Here is a 15,365-nt window from a genome sequence, read left to right as displayed (position 1 = left end):
GGAGAAAGTTTGATGTGTGGTTTACAGTCTGGATGTATCTTGATAGGATGTACTCATATTAAAAGGATGTCAAACCCCCCCTTGAGTTTTTTCTCTGTGTTCTCAGTGTGGAGGTGATCCGACTGGGCCAGAGCAAGTTCATCAACTGGGACCTACAGATGTATTTTGCAGAGAAAGACACACCAGCTAAGGTACATCACTATTTTTTTTTTACCATGATTCTACTTTTCTTGTATTTAATCAGTGTGAAGTGGCAATCACATTATGTTTGTCCTCACTCCACAGTTTGTTTCTCACAAACACAGTTGAGTTAATAAACATGTTACTAAAATTATAACGCTCTCATTACGTAAGGACCTCAGCTGTTGTGCTCTAGCCTGTTATTCATTTATTGATTCTTACCTCATTGCATGCACAGACTCAACTTCAGGTGATTTCCTGGTTGAAAGCAGTGAAGTGTTAAGAAAGAAAATAAAGAGGTCCTCTCCACCTGCTGCTGAGCCATGTCTCACCCTGTTGAAATTCTGTTTTGCAAAATGCCCTGTTCACTTTGCATTATCTCCTACTTAGTTTATTTGACATCTTGAATCAATGTAAATATCTGAAAAATGATGATTTGTGCATTACTAAACTTTTTAAATTCTGTAGAGACCTACTGAACTTCAAACTAAGTTTGCCTCTCATAGCAATGTAGAACTGGGCTACAACATCCTGTTACCAGCAGCAGATACGCAGTGACCCTCTGCATCTGTCTGCACCTTTTCATTAAATATCCTCTGTGCAGGCTCGAACCACCACCCTGAACGAGCAGCTCGGTCAGATCGAGTACATCTTTTCTGACAAGACGGGAACTCTGACTCAGAACATCATGCAGTTCAAGAAGTGCACCATCGCTGGACGCACCTACGGTATTGATCTTTGTTGTTTCATTTGAAAATAATGGTTTTGGAGGTAAATACTAAAAATAAAGCGAAGAAGCCAACTGCTGGGTTAATTGAGCAATGCCAGCCGTTCCCTTACTAATATCAAAACACAAAAAAAGAAGGAAAAAAAAACAACTAAAATCTGCAGGAGTTCTAAATAGAATTGACACTCTACAGATTAAAATGTCTGTGCCACAGGCTTTGTATTTTATCACTGAGGATGGAAAACAAGCCTTAATTAAGTATCTCTTATGGATAAAGAAGACACATAATAACAGCTGCTGTTGTTTCAGTAATAAGTGTAACCCTGTTAACTCGTGACTTATCAGCCAATCACTGATATGTTCAGCTGAGAGTCAACACTTAGCACAGTCACTCTTTGCTCCAAAAAAACTGTTGCTCTGCAAGGGTCAGACACTGATAGATATAGTTTCTGACAACTGACATTTTTATGATGCTTACAGCTTTACTTTAGTGTTTAATGAACAATTACTAGTCTAAATGAATGCAGCTAAACGCCTCTTCTGTCGCCAAAATGTGCACGCGTATTTTCGATGATGGCGCTTGTAAATTGGTCTATACCATAATCGATGTGTGTGGATCTCTTTATCTCTTTCATAAGAAATCTCACTGTTTTCTGCAGGTGAACCAACGACTGCTGAGGGAGTAACACTGGACAGAGGAAGGGTATATATTTACTCTTTACTAAACTAAACCGTAGATATAATTTTTTACATCAGACAAACTGACAATGTTTAACTGTTTTAATGTTTTGTTTTCCTGTTTTTTTCCCATTAGCCTGTGGACTGGAGCTGGAACCGTCATGCTGACAAAAAGTTTCAGTTCATGGATCACTCTCTGGTTTCCAGCGTGCGATCAAAGAAGGATAAAGATGCCACAGAATTCTTCAAACTGCTCTCCCTGTGCCACACCGTCATGGTGGAAAACAAAGATGGTAACCTTTAAATCTTAGCTCTAGTAAATAGGGGGAAGCCTGTGTGCTCTAAACTGTTTTGACTCTGAGGGCTTTTAGATTTATTTTTAATTCCATAAGTGAATATATTATTAAGAGACTATGAGAAGACCAAAAAGGCTGGGTTTCTGTTGAAGTTTTTACATGACCTCCCTCTCCTCTCAGGTGAATTGGTTTATCAGGCTGCGTCTCCTGATGAGGGTGCTCTGGTGACGGCAGCGAGGAACTTCGGCTATGTGTTTCTCTCTCGAACACAGGACACCATCACCATCAGTGAGATGAACCAGGAGAACACCTACGAAATGTTGGCGCTGCTTGACTTCAACTCTGACCGCAAACGCATGTCAATCATCTGTAAGAGCACACACCAGCTCAATACACACATTGTTGCTTTTCAAACAAGGGATGATGGCAAAGAGAAGTGGATGTAGGATCTTTGTTTTAAAAAGGAAGCCAGAATAAGAGTCTATTGATCTCATCCATCTTCTTTGGTTCAGTGGCACATTAAGTTCAAGACTAGAAGAAAAATATTAATTCCTTTCAGTTTGAGGGTTTTTTTGACTAATGAAATGATACACTGCAAAAATGTATATATATATATTTTATAATTATACTTGAAATAAGCCACTTTTAACAGATAAATGAAAAAAATGAAAAATGTCCTAACAGGTAAAAAAGTCTGTCAATGGAAATGGAAAATGGAAATTTGCTTGAAACTAGAATATGTCATAATACAAGTAACTTTTCTCTTGTTACATTGGCAGATTTTTTTTTTTTACTTGTTACAAGGAATTCAGACCTCATTTTTATCTTTAAACAGCTCAAAATAAGACATTTTTCTGGACTGGTAAGGTGAATGTGGCTTATATTAAATATTAAATGTCTAAAAAGACATTTTTAATTGAAAATAAGACAAAAACACTTGATTAGATTTCAGTTATTTGCAGTGTAATGCAAGATTTAATCAGCGTTATGTAAGAGTGGACTTGAGTCACAGAATTAAGACCAGACTTAATGTCTAAGTGTTGACAAAACCTAGTCCTGTCTGTAGGCATGAGGAGAAGGTTTGTTTGGTATCAGCGTACAGACGATAATAAAAAATCTTTAAAAGACAATAAATTAACTTAAAATATTTGACTTAAATATTTGATTAAAGCACAGACTTGAACTCTATTCCCCCTCTGCTTGATATTTCAGTGAGGTTTCCTGATGGTCGAATTCGTCTGTACTGTAAAGGAGCTGACACCGTCATCTATGAGCGTCTCTCCCCTGACTCCAGACACAAAGAAACCACCCAGGCAGCTCTGGATGTGAGTTTATGTGGCCTGTTTGCACACACACACAAATGTAAACCAAATACTTACATGTTTGCATATTTTGCCCTGGTTTCACTCAAATGTTTTGTACTACAGATCTTTGCCAACGCAACACTGCGGACGTTGTGCTTGTGTTACAAAGACATCAGCGCTGCAGAATGGGAAGACTGGTCCAGGAAACACAGAGATGCTCAGGTCAGCATGTCTGACAGGGACGCTGCCCTCGACCGAGTGTACGAGCAGATTGAGAACAACCTGTTGGTGAGTGGAGAAACAGTTTTAATGTAACAAAATCAAACAATCATGCTTGGGATGCTCATGGGATAACACACCAAGGATGTTCACAAGAACCAGATAGTGACCTGGTAGCTTGGGTCCAGTTTTTGATGAAAAATCCTGAAAACATGAAACAGTCAGACCAAGCTGTCTCTAAGGGCCTGTATCTCTTTACATCTTTAGCTGATTGGAGCAACAGCCATTGAGGACAAGCTGCAGGATGGAGTGCCGGAGACCATCGCCAAACTAGCCAAGGCTGACATCAAGATTTGGGTATTGACAGGCGATAAGAAAGGTACCATCAGCTTGGACTACAGAGAGGAGTCATGCTGTTTTAAACACATCATGAATGAAGCTGCTTGTCTTAAAAAAAAAAAAAAAAAACAAAAAAAAAAAACAAAGAACAGAATAAGGTGTAAGGTAAAATATTGATGCAGTTGCTGTTGAGGAGCTGTAAGATAGAAACTAGTTTCCGCAATAATCCCTGATGCTAAGAAAAGACACGTTTTCTCGCAACTATTAACCTTATGTTACATCTTGTCCCCAGAAACGGCAGAAAATATTGGGTTCTCCTGTTCCCTTTTGACCGATGACATGCAGATCCACTATGGAGAAGACGTCAAGTGAGTTCATTTGAAAAGCTTTATACAGTGACCCATATTGAGGATGGTGTTAAGATTTAGTGTCATGTCGAGATTCAAAAGACACCTTTCATTAACACTCATGACCCCGTCCCCAGTGAGAAGCTGAGGATCCGTCAGACCAACAGGAGAAACGAACCTCAAGCTGTTCGTCGTGGGAAAAAGAGACCCACGGAGCCGTTCTTCCCCATGCCCGGCAAAAATGCTCTCATCATCACAGGAGGATGGCTGGTTAGTGGTATTCAGTCTAATACAGAATGAGACTCAGAACATGAAACCAGCAAGCATACATGTCTGGAGGGTGATCAATCATACCATCGTGACAGATCATTCACTTTGCAGCTTAGTTTTTCTCATCAAGAAAAAATATCTACTTTTGAATTGTTGTTTTCTGACAAACAAAAATCCAACATGCTGGATTTGATTCTGATTTCATTATGTTTTTCATCATCAGAATGAGATTCTGTATGAAAAGAAGAAGAAACGCCGCCGCCTGCGTCTCCGTCGTCTTGGAAGGCGAGCTCCTCCCGCTACCCCTCAAGATGGACAGCCAATGGATGACTGGGAAAAGGAAATGAGACAGGTAGGACACAGTGAGATGTTAACTGTCAAAGTGAGTTATGCTTGTGTGATGCACAGTATAATATGGTGAAAATGTCTCAACAGATTGACTTTGTGGACATGGCCTGTGAGTGCGAGGCCGTCATTTGCTGCCGTGTCACACCCAAGCAAAAGGCGAACGTTGTAAGTCTGGTGAAGAAGTACAAGAAAGCTGTGACCCTGTCCATTGGAGATGGAGCCAATGACGTCAACATGATCAAGAGTAAGGCCATGAGCAAACTTTCCTTTCCTCAAAGAACACTGCCTCCATCTGATGTCTATAGAATCTACATTTCCTCTGCTCTTTGTCCTTCCAGCTGCAGACATCGGTGTTGGGATCAGCGGTCAGGAGGGGATGCAGGCAGTCATGTCAAGTGATTACGCCTTTGCTCAGTTCCGTTATTTGCAGCGCCTCCTGCTGGTGCATGGCCGCTGGTCTTACATCCGAATGTGCAAGTTTCTGCGATTCTTCTTCTTCAAGAACTTTGCCTTCACACTGGTTCACTTCTGGTACTCCTTCTTCAGCGGATACTCCTCTCAGGTGATGAGCACAGCTGTGTTAAAACTAAGATTAATACAATAAATAACTCACCTGCTTTCATTATATGAAAGCCGGGAGGTATTAGGGAGGGATCGATGATGCTTTGCAGCTGCCTACCAGACAACCAGGCTTTGTCTCCTTACTAAATTCTTTGTCATTTTATAGATTAGTGCGGAATAAGTCGGTAGTTGCACAAGATAAACGCCATTATTGGGTTTTATTAAGCCTCTTCAGGAATGGGGAGGGATGTCAATGAGACTATGTCAAGTTCAATACTGACTATATATTTGAAGAATAATTTAGTCATGTCATTTATTCAGTCATTGTCTGCTAAGGTCCAAACAATGTACAGTAATGGTACTACAAATAAAACACTGCAATAAAAAAACAAAAAACAAAATGATGAATGCACAATTAATATTAAATAGAAATAATGAGAATGAATAAAATACAATACAATTACTGTTAATATAATATTATGAAAATATAAGTAATAAAAAAGCAGCAGTTTCTTACCAGCTGCAAGTTCAGCCAACAATGTTCTTCTCTTGTCCAGGGTCAAGCTAAGCTTTGGCATGTCATTTAAGGCAACCTTCTTCCAAAACTTGGACACTAGTGTACACTCCCCGAACATAAGAACAAAAACAACCAATAACTTTGGAAGAACAAAAAGTAAACACAGGATTATTTATAATCTTCATCAAATGAAGCTTTCTAGGAGCTAAATATATCCAATGTATATAATTTTATTATATTTGCTGGTGATCAGGATATCTGGACACTAACCCCACATCAACCTATGCTTTGTCCCACTCAAATGTAGGATTCAGATCAGAGATATCTTTTCTCCACAACATGTCTAACGTCAGGGGTGTGTCAAGTGTGTCAAATGTCAAGGGTGCTGCAACAAGAACCTAAAGAGTCTAGAAACGAATTCTACTTTAATGTTTATCAGTCAACACAAGACATCATGGGGCTGTAAGTTGAGCTGCTACTATTGTTTTTATGTGCTCATCTTATTTTTAGGTCAGGAATTTTCCAGTGTTTATTTCATGCAGGAGTTTACAGTAAGCTAAATCATCCACAGAAGTTTGTATTTTTCAGTATTAACATTTTAGCATTTTACATTACATGTGCATAATTTAAAATGTTGGCGCAGGTGCTTTCATAACCATCAGACTTTATGCTTTGGGATTCAGAAAATCCACAGCTGATTTCATGAATAAAATGATTCATTTGGGATTGTTTCTCTTTCTTCAGGTCGCCTATGAAGACTGGTTCATCACTCTCTACAATCTCTGTTACAGCAGCTTACCGGTTCTTCTTGTTGGGCTTCTTGACCAGGTGAGAGGTAGTCTCAGAACAGGTCCAACCAAGTCTTATTAGTGAACTATGGGCTTTGTATTACGTTGGTTGGAACCAAATGAGTGAAAGGTATGGGACATTCTTTGTACTTGCGTTAGTGGTAAGGTCACGTTGAGGGATGATAATTGAAGGTCATTTTTCAAGAAACTCTTCACAACATCTGGTTAAGAGACTCTTAAGACCCACTTACATCCAAAATAAGCACAAAACACCATCAAACTAACCAGCAACTTCCCAGTTCCTTTAAGGGTGAATGACTGGTTTTGTCAGTGGTGTCTGGTAGTTTAAGAAAGCAGTGTTGGTAAAAGCTGCTTGTGGTCTTGGAGGGATACTATAAAAAAAACAAAATCTACAATCTGCATGTAAAAAAAATTGAAATATGTAAGTGCTGTGGTTTGAGGATACGGGATTTTGTCCTTTTCTTATCACTAAAATAAATCAGATGTTACCTAGGACTCTTGACTGATCCCTCTGTCTCCCCATGCAGGATGTTAATGATAAACTGAGCCTGAAATTCCCGAAGCTCTACTTACCGGGCCAGCAGGGGTTGTTGTTCAACTACAAGAACTTCTTCATCAGTTTATTCCACGGCATCTTCGTCTCGCTCATCATCTTCTTCATCCCATACGGAGCCTTTCTGCAGACCATGGGTCAAGACGGAGAAGCCCCCTCTGACTACCAGTCGTTCGCCGTCGTGACTGCCTCATCACTCATTTTCACAGTCAACCTGCAGGTTAGTCACGGTGTAGCTGCATCTGCAGGTCTAACACAGCTCAGTATTTTCCTTGGAAGATTGGATAAAAAAAAAACATTAACACATGTTCTGAAGTCCCTTTTAAAGTCTACATATGAAACGTTATTAAGATGATCTTTCCAGCTGATCTTTGTCCTCTCCTCCATTTTTTTTAGATTTCGTTGGATACGTCCTACTGGACCTTCGTCAACTGTTTTGCGGTTTTGGGCAGCATAGCAATCTACTTTGGCATCATGTTTGACATCCACAGTGCTGGGATCCATGTCATCTTCCCATCAGTGTTCAAGTTCACTGGTCAGTTGTCACCCAGTATCTCCAGTTCGAAATGGTTATCCAGTAGCCCCTCTTTTCTCTGAAACACCAAATACACAAACCTGTCTGAACCTGCTGGAAGCACCTTTTTCTTCTGAGAATCTCCCACACTTCCTCAAATGTTTCTGACAATTGCAGAAACAGGTGTTGTCAGAATTTGGGTTCTCAACTGTGTGAATGAAAAGGGAATCCTTCATCAAGTTTTACGCTTTTACGTTTAATATTTTTGCCTTTTCTTTAATTTTTAATTTTCTGTTTTTATGAAACTGTAGCACTTTGAGATTTTCTGATGAAAGGGCTTCATCTATAAAATGTACCATGATTTTTATGTACATAGACACTTGCCCTCCCCCGGCTCTCCTAATGCTAATATCCTGTTCTGTAGGCGCTGCATCCAACGCCCTGCGTCAGCCCTACCTGTGGTTAACCATCATCCTGACTGTGGGTATCAGTCTGCTGCCCGTCATCTGCATTCAGTTTCTTCATAAAACCATCTGGCCCTCTGTAGGAGACAAGGTGAGGCCTGAGAGAGTCAAACTCACAACCTGCAGTTAGCTTTTTCTGTTTTTTTTAAAAAAAAACAAGAGAATAATAAGAATTCGAGCAGATCTGCTGGGTTTATTTCAGAGGCAACAGCAGTTAAGGGTTAAAGAGTTGGAAAAAGCATGTGTCTAAACAATGTGGTACTGTAAGATTTTACGAAGCTCAACTGAGACTTGATTCTATTTCCTCTAAGGATTTTTTGTCTTAACTACCAGTTCCTGTATAGAGTTAATAGTTAATGCTACTAATGATGCCACTTTGAAAATGAGGATTCACCAATCCTATTTATCTGGTCCCAATATGATACTTATCCGTTACCAGTGTTAAAGTTAGAACCAGCATGCCCCATTGTTGGATAAGACTGGTAAAGTTTTGAATAAAGGATGAAAAATGAGTACATACAGAATTACTGGATTTAATATTTATGTAAACTAGAAAATATTCAAATGTTTACCAGCAGTTTGGTAAAAACATGATGTTACAATGTTACTTTCTGCTCCCCATCGTCCTCCAGGTCCAGAAAAACAGGAAAAAGTACGAGATGGAGTTGGAAGAGGAGGAAAAGAAAAAGCCTTCGGCCTTCCAGCGTGGGCGCCGTTCACGACGCTCTGCCTACGCTTTCTCTCACTCTCGGGGTTACGCAGACCTCATTGCATCAGGGAGGAGCATTCGGCGGCGCCCACCAACTCGTGGAGGACCACAGGACAGCATCAGAGAGGCTGAGAATATCTAGGTGTTCTCCTGAATGTGTTTGTGCTCGGGTCAATGACCCTGACTTCTCTGTCTCCTGTGCCTTCAGTGCCCTCTCTGTGCACAGACTCTTGAAAAAGAAAAGCTCACCGAAGAGATGACCACCGTTACTGGGGTTTGAGTGTCATGCAGCGAATGTGTGACAAACTATGTTATTTAACTCAGGATCTTTTAAAACAATGAACGCCTTAATATGAATCCCTGCCCAACATTACTGAAGCTAGACATGGAATTTTTTTTTTTTTTTTGCAGGGGGGACACTCACACTTTTAGCCTGAAGCGAGCAGAGCACTTCAAGTGTTAATATACACCCCCTCTGATCTGTCCGTTAGCTAAATGACATCAGGCTGTAGCTTCTGTTAAATTAATTCAGTCTCTAAAATCCCAACACTCTCCTGCAGGTTAAAACACTGGGCCTTGAACTCATCATATCTATCTGTCCTCTTTTAAAGTTTTATTGTAAATGCTGTGATGTAATTTTACCAGACTATGCAAGCGGATCAGACGTTCTAAAATGTGTCTTAATTTAAGAGTAAGTTGTGAATAGTCATGTTATCTTTTTTGCTGTACCAAATGTTGCTAATGTCCTTGTGGATGGGTGTCGATGAAGGGACTAAGACTTTGTTTTTGTCTTCAGATCCTTGCAAAGCTACATTTTTTGTTCTATACCTCACTTTTTCCATATTGATAGACACTTCATGAAACTTGCAAAGGGCCTTTCCATCATCTTCTCTCTGCTGTAGCTTTTTTTTGTGATCACAGTTAACCAAAAGTGCTCCTTCCTTCCAAAAAGAGCCAGCAATAAGGTTTTGGTTTATCCTTACTTAACTTTCAGTTGCTTAATCTTCTCTAACATTTTTTAACTTTGCTTAAGTTGATTCACATGCCTCTGACAGAAATATAATGGAGAAAAAGTGTGTGTCAGTGACTGTTTACAACAAACCCAAAGAAGATGTGTGTTTTAAGACCTACAATCAGCTTTATGATGTCTGCACAGAAATAAGCCAAAGTGACACACTCCTGTTCTGACTGTTACTGTATCTCCTCCATGTGAGCGTTACTGAATGCAGATAATGTCTTTTTATTACTGAATGAATGAAGACAGGAGCTGGAGACTACCGCTGAATGTTTCAGCTGCAGTTTGCTCTCTGTCTTATGATGGTGTTTTATCATGTGGTTGTTAATAAAAGCCATGGGCACATTTAGCAATCTGAAACGTGCTTCATTCACTGTAGTTACTTTTCTCAATGAATGTGAGAATGAGGTATTTCTTATTTGGATGATAGAATTAAATATACGCTACCAGGTAATATTATGTAACCCATGTCTGTGGGGTGTTTTAATGAAGCCTCTCAGCAGGGTCTTGTTTGCTTTTGGGTGGAGCCACAGGATGCTTGAGAAACTACAGCTTTTTTCACTCCATAGTCTTATTTTGAGAAATTACCCTTTACAGGTATGTCTGCAAAGTTTCAGCTGTCATTTTGTGGTTTCACTGAGTTTCACTGTAAGTACAAATTAATACAGCGGCTTTGACTTTCTTCATTGTTATAACCCAAACTGCAGGTTTTGATTGACCTGCAGTAACAAGTCAGTTTGATGAATTGAGATCTTGTTGTAAATTTGTGAATAAGGAAGTTTTTTTGAGGTTAGTCCTCTGTCCTTAAAATGATGGTTGAATTAGAAGTTAAATGATGCATTCAAGGAACATGGGGAATGTCAACACTGACAAGCTTCCGTGTTTTAGTGTCAAGCAGTTTTGTCCCAGAAGCTAAAATGTTGATCTAAAACAGATTTTTATCTGCACGTGCATGCGGAGATCTGTTTATACAGATAAAAGGAGTGATGTCAGTTTGCTGCAAATGGGAGCTGAGTGTCAAAGCAGTGGACTGTTTTCCTATGTGACTAACATCATTGGACTTCTGACACACAACAAATGGAAACTGGAACACTAAAATCTCTTATGATACCTTCTAAGTTAAATAATTAAGATAAAATAGAGATTAAATAACTTTCTTAAGATCCTTTAAACATCTTCATTTAAACATTTAACAGTGTTGATATTGAAATGGTAACTTGGTATCCCGTTTGATTTGAGCTGCTCTAAAAGTATACAACTAAATTTGTTGAATTTGTGACTTATTACTTCCTTATTGCAACATCTATAAGTTTCTTTGTGCAATATCCCCATCAAGTGGGCAAATTTGTAAAGGCAGATAAGCCTGTCTTATCTCGGAAGCTTTAACAGGCCACGATGTGAGATTTCTCTGATGATTTTTCTCAGTTTTCTCAAGATAACAAGTTGATTTCAGTTGTTTTCTTGAGATCTCTCAAGAACCAAAACAATTGGTTAAAAGACACATTTCCTGTCATTTAATCAATGTTGGTGTCATCAACCTCTGAATGGAGCCTACTTCCTGCAGGCTTCTTCTTTGACCTGATACATTTAGCCATATGTCTTTTGTGTATTCCTAAACATTAGTTTTATTCGGCTTCATGCTTTTTTTTTTTTTTGCATGCTTCATGTATCAATGTCCCTGGCTACCTGCCCATTCCAACACTATGTTATCTTTATATGTAGTTTGTAGTATGCACTCAGTTACACTGTGTCCCCCTGCTTTGCCTTTTTATTTGGTTCTTTTTATGCAGCTTATATAATCTAATGTGATAAAACATGACTTTGATGCTGAAGACAAAATATATTTCAGGAGATCTTAATCAAGCAGTACTTCTTGTGGCCTCTGGGTGTCACTGCAGGACTGTTTCTGTCTTTTGGCTCCTCTACTTCACATCCGGACTCCAGTGAGTTTGTAGCTCCGCAGCAGGAAGAGATGACGGCCAGTAACATGACATTAAACATCTCAAGAAGCATCACTTTGAATAATTTGGTCCTTCATGCGCTTTCACGTATGTCTTTTAAGGATCAGCTTAAACGTACATTTTAATTTGATGTAAAGAGCCAACACAGAAAATGTCTTAAGAATTTGATTTTACACCTAATAATTTCATTATATGTAAAAAAAAAACAAAAACAAAAACAAAAAAAAAACATGCATACTCCTCCTCAGGGAGCTCTAATTGAGGCAGCATATATTACATGTGTGATACACACAAAACACACATTCACATGCAATAAAACTGACACAAGATAAAGTTTCAACCAATAATTTCATAGTGGGTTTACATTTCGATGCAGATTTTTCTTGAACTCTCACTCTGTGTTTGCTCTAGCACTTGTACAGAAACAAAAGTGACTGAAAGAGACACAGATGTGCAAAATACATGGACAGTAAAGCAGAATAGATAAAGGGAAAATAAGAATAAGAACACACACAAACAGATGAGAATATATCGCAAACCAAAGATCTTTTGTACATACAGTTACTAAAAGGATGCATAGAAAGAGGTCTGAAAAATACAACACACACATACATGATAACAAGTTTTCAAAGTTTGAATCCTGTTAAATACAAAATACTCAAAGGGACGTGAGTCAGGCACAGTGAAACAGAGAGATGCTGGCATTTAAACAAAGATCATTTTAAAGTGAAAATCAGACACTGTCCACCTAAAACAAACAGTCTATTAAGAATCCAACTCTCACCTCCTGTAAATGTGAAAAGTCTGCACCAGCTGTGATCATTTTGTGTGTTTGTGCTGTGCTTTGTTCTGCTCTTCAGCGGTGTCAAAAAAATAAACAAAACAAAAAGACACAGCTCATGTTTTTCAGGAGTTAAAACACAATCCTGCCTGCTGCAGTCCAAAGGCTTTAACACTGACTTTAGCCTCTTGTAAAATGAATCGGAGGTTGAAAAACAGACTGACAGCAACAATCTGTCACACACATAATAACTTTACTTGTTATGTTCATGTTGGGCGTTAGAACAACTTTATTTCTGACAAACAGACCCATCACTTATGAAGCTGTTTGCACCCCACAGGCCTTGGGCTCCTCTGCCATGAATTCTTCCTTTGCACCTAGTTCCTGGTTTTGTGTCTTTGTGTATGCTAACTACAGTGGGTTTATACTTTATTAATGCAGTTGTTTCAGCTTTTTCACCATATTGTATGTTTAGACTTATGCACGTTTTTTTTAGTTTGCATCATTTAAGCATTTGCAGCATGTTTTTCCTGATTAAGATTGGTCTGGCCGTTATAAATCATCTGCCCTTCAGCTACAGTAGCAATATCCTTAGAAAAAGCTGTGTGCTGTGGCTAACAGTGATGCTGATAGAGCCATGTGGGTGAACCAGGGCAGAAAAGTTGTGTATTAAACAGCTGAAAAATAAGCTGTGAGACAATAGAGAATGAAGTATAATGTCAGACAATTGTGAAATTAAGCTAACAGATGAAAATTCAAAAGAAGAAGAAGAAGAAGAGGAAGAAAGATGTTTTAGCGGAAAAAGGTGGCAAAGCAGTCCAGTTAAAGAGTCTAGTTTTACTCACCTGTGATGAAAAGATTTCATGGATCACAGCATGCTATGTGAGAAATATGGCATGCCTAATTATATATGAAGATAAATTGCATTTTTAAATGCTATATTATGTAGCATATATGGCCTGCACATGTGTCTTCCACCAGTGTTCAGTGGAAAGTGATAGAAATGCTTTCTGTAGTTACTGACAAATACAATCAAAAGGACTGTAGTCTATAAGTGCAGGTATCAGGATAAATTGTTTTGTTGTCTTATGCAAGTGTACGGGGTGACAAACAGTCTACAGTGCATGTCTTTTAGCACATGTAAAGAAATTACAGCCTAAATTAAAGAAGCATCTCACCATCACTAAAGTCCCAGCTCTGGCTCTGAAAGGATCCAAAAATACAGAATTAGAAGATTTCAGTTACTTTCATCGTACCTCCCTCCAAACTGTTTATATTACAATCCTGCATGAATGACTCCATCAGGGTTTTTCTAAAAAGTTGAAACTGCACTGGGTTCATCCCTACAACCAATAAAATTACTGCTGTAACACTGCTAACAGCATGCTAAATCACCTTTTTTTTGGCTGCTATCTCTCAGTCTCTCTGTCAAATCTGCATCAGTTCCACATCGAAGGCCTCCGGGCAGACTCAGATAATGCTCTCCATATTTACAGAGGCAGGAGGATTGGGAGGTTTTTGACTAGATCCCATTTGTGTGAACCTATTAGTACCGAGCGCTCTGAGCTCCCTCTGATACGCCTCTGAGATTAGGCAATGGTATTACTGTAAGAGGATCGACTCGCCTCGAGGTGAGGGCCGAATATACAGGCAGAGAGAGACAGACAGGCAGAGAGAAAGAGAGGAACACACACAAAGACGAGAACATGCTCACACAGATAGGACCACACACTCCTTGGGAAAAAAACAGGTCCTGGCAGTGAGAGCAGAAAGGATAGAGGAAGCAGGAACACACACACACACACACACACACAAACACACTATTCAAAATCAAAAACTACAACTGAGGATTCGCAATGATAAAGATGTTTGGTTGAATAAATGAATGAGAAAATGTAACTTTTTAAAACCTTTTTCACATTCAACCTTTTTTTTTTCAAAGGAATAAAACTTAGTATGTCAAGACAAGAGAATTGACTTTCACTTCATCCAACATTAAATTCCACATTACTTCTGTTAGCTTTATTTAGATACGTGTCCCAGTTGTGGAGAATAGCACGCTAAATACTGTTTAAGAATAAAGATACCAGAGTGTCTGGAATACAGTTTTGGTTTTTTTTTTCCATTCTTACTCTGGTTCAGCTGCTGAAAGAAAGAATGGCCAATAAAAAGGCAAAAACAGAATAAACTGAACAAGTTTCATCACTTTTGTTTAATTAAACTTTTATGCATCTTCAGATAGGAGCAGTCAAAGTCTGAAGTCCTGCAACTACTTTACCATCTAAACTACAAATACCTAATCAATATTGCACCTGTAGGGTTACATCAAAACAATGCAAAACTTAGCAAGTTTCTGTTTTCTTTTTTTCATGTCTCTGGTTAGATTTAACACATTGAACTTAACTCAGACCATGTTTGTGGGAAAAGTCCAGATAAAAAAAATCAAGGTATTTCAAACAAAACGAGAGACCTGAATCAATTAGATTCATATACAACAGTAAAGGGCCAATGGGATAAACAAAATTTACTCATGTTTCTTGAAGTAAGGGCAGAATTTAATTTGTTTTTTACATTTATTTGTTTATTTAATAAAAAAAAAAAAAAAAAAAGACCATTTGGTTCTTACTTTTAGTCTTGGTTATATTGAAACAACATGTTTATCTGAACTTGTAGTTGAGTTTCGAGTTTTTGAAGTGTATGGCCAGTTGATTATTTCTTAATATCACTCTTGTTTGACATTTAAATATGTAGCAGACAGTACATAAATGGGAGA

General features: G+C 38.6%; 1 protein-coding gene across 1 annotated transcript in view; it reads left to right on the top strand.

Annotated features, from left to right (window-relative positions):
• Positions 1-10,189, top strand: part of atp8b1 (ATPase phospholipid transporting 8B1) — a 28,226-nt gene extending 18,037 nt beyond the window's left edge. Inside the window, exons 13-30 of the mRNA XM_074690425.1 lie at positions 107-191; positions 785-908; positions 1,567-1,610; positions 1,722-1,878; positions 2,062-2,250; positions 3,094-3,206; positions 3,309-3,473; positions 3,672-3,783; positions 4,036-4,111; positions 4,228-4,360; positions 4,584-4,712; positions 4,796-4,952; positions 5,047-5,270; positions 6,531-6,614; positions 7,123-7,368; positions 7,545-7,683; positions 8,087-8,217; positions 8,759-10,189. Coding sequence (XP_074546526.1) covers positions 107-191; positions 785-908; positions 1,567-1,610; positions 1,722-1,878; positions 2,062-2,250; positions 3,094-3,206; positions 3,309-3,473; positions 3,672-3,783; positions 4,036-4,111; positions 4,228-4,360; positions 4,584-4,712; positions 4,796-4,952; positions 5,047-5,270; positions 6,531-6,614; positions 7,123-7,368; positions 7,545-7,683; positions 8,087-8,217; positions 8,759-8,977 — 2,527 coding nt within the window. The 3' untranslated portion in view covers positions 8,978-10,189. The remainder of the gene's footprint in view (positions 1-106; positions 192-784; positions 909-1,566; positions 1,611-1,721; positions 1,879-2,061; positions 2,251-3,093; positions 3,207-3,308; positions 3,474-3,671; positions 3,784-4,035; positions 4,112-4,227; positions 4,361-4,583; positions 4,713-4,795; positions 4,953-5,046; positions 5,271-6,530; positions 6,615-7,122; positions 7,369-7,544; positions 7,684-8,086; positions 8,218-8,758) is intronic.
• Positions 10,190-15,365: the final 5,176 nt, after the last annotated feature.

The sequence above is a fragment of the Halichoeres trimaculatus genome, unplaced genomic scaffold (assembly GCF_033239565.1).
Source record: "Halichoeres trimaculatus isolate MK-OKI-2021-1 unplaced genomic scaffold, fHalTri1.1 fHalTri1_scaffold_16, whole genome shotgun sequence".
Classification (NCBI taxonomy): domain Eukaryota; kingdom Metazoa; phylum Chordata; class Actinopteri; order Labriformes; family Labridae; genus Halichoeres; species Halichoeres trimaculatus.
This window is presented reverse-complemented; position numbering and strand designations above follow the sequence as displayed.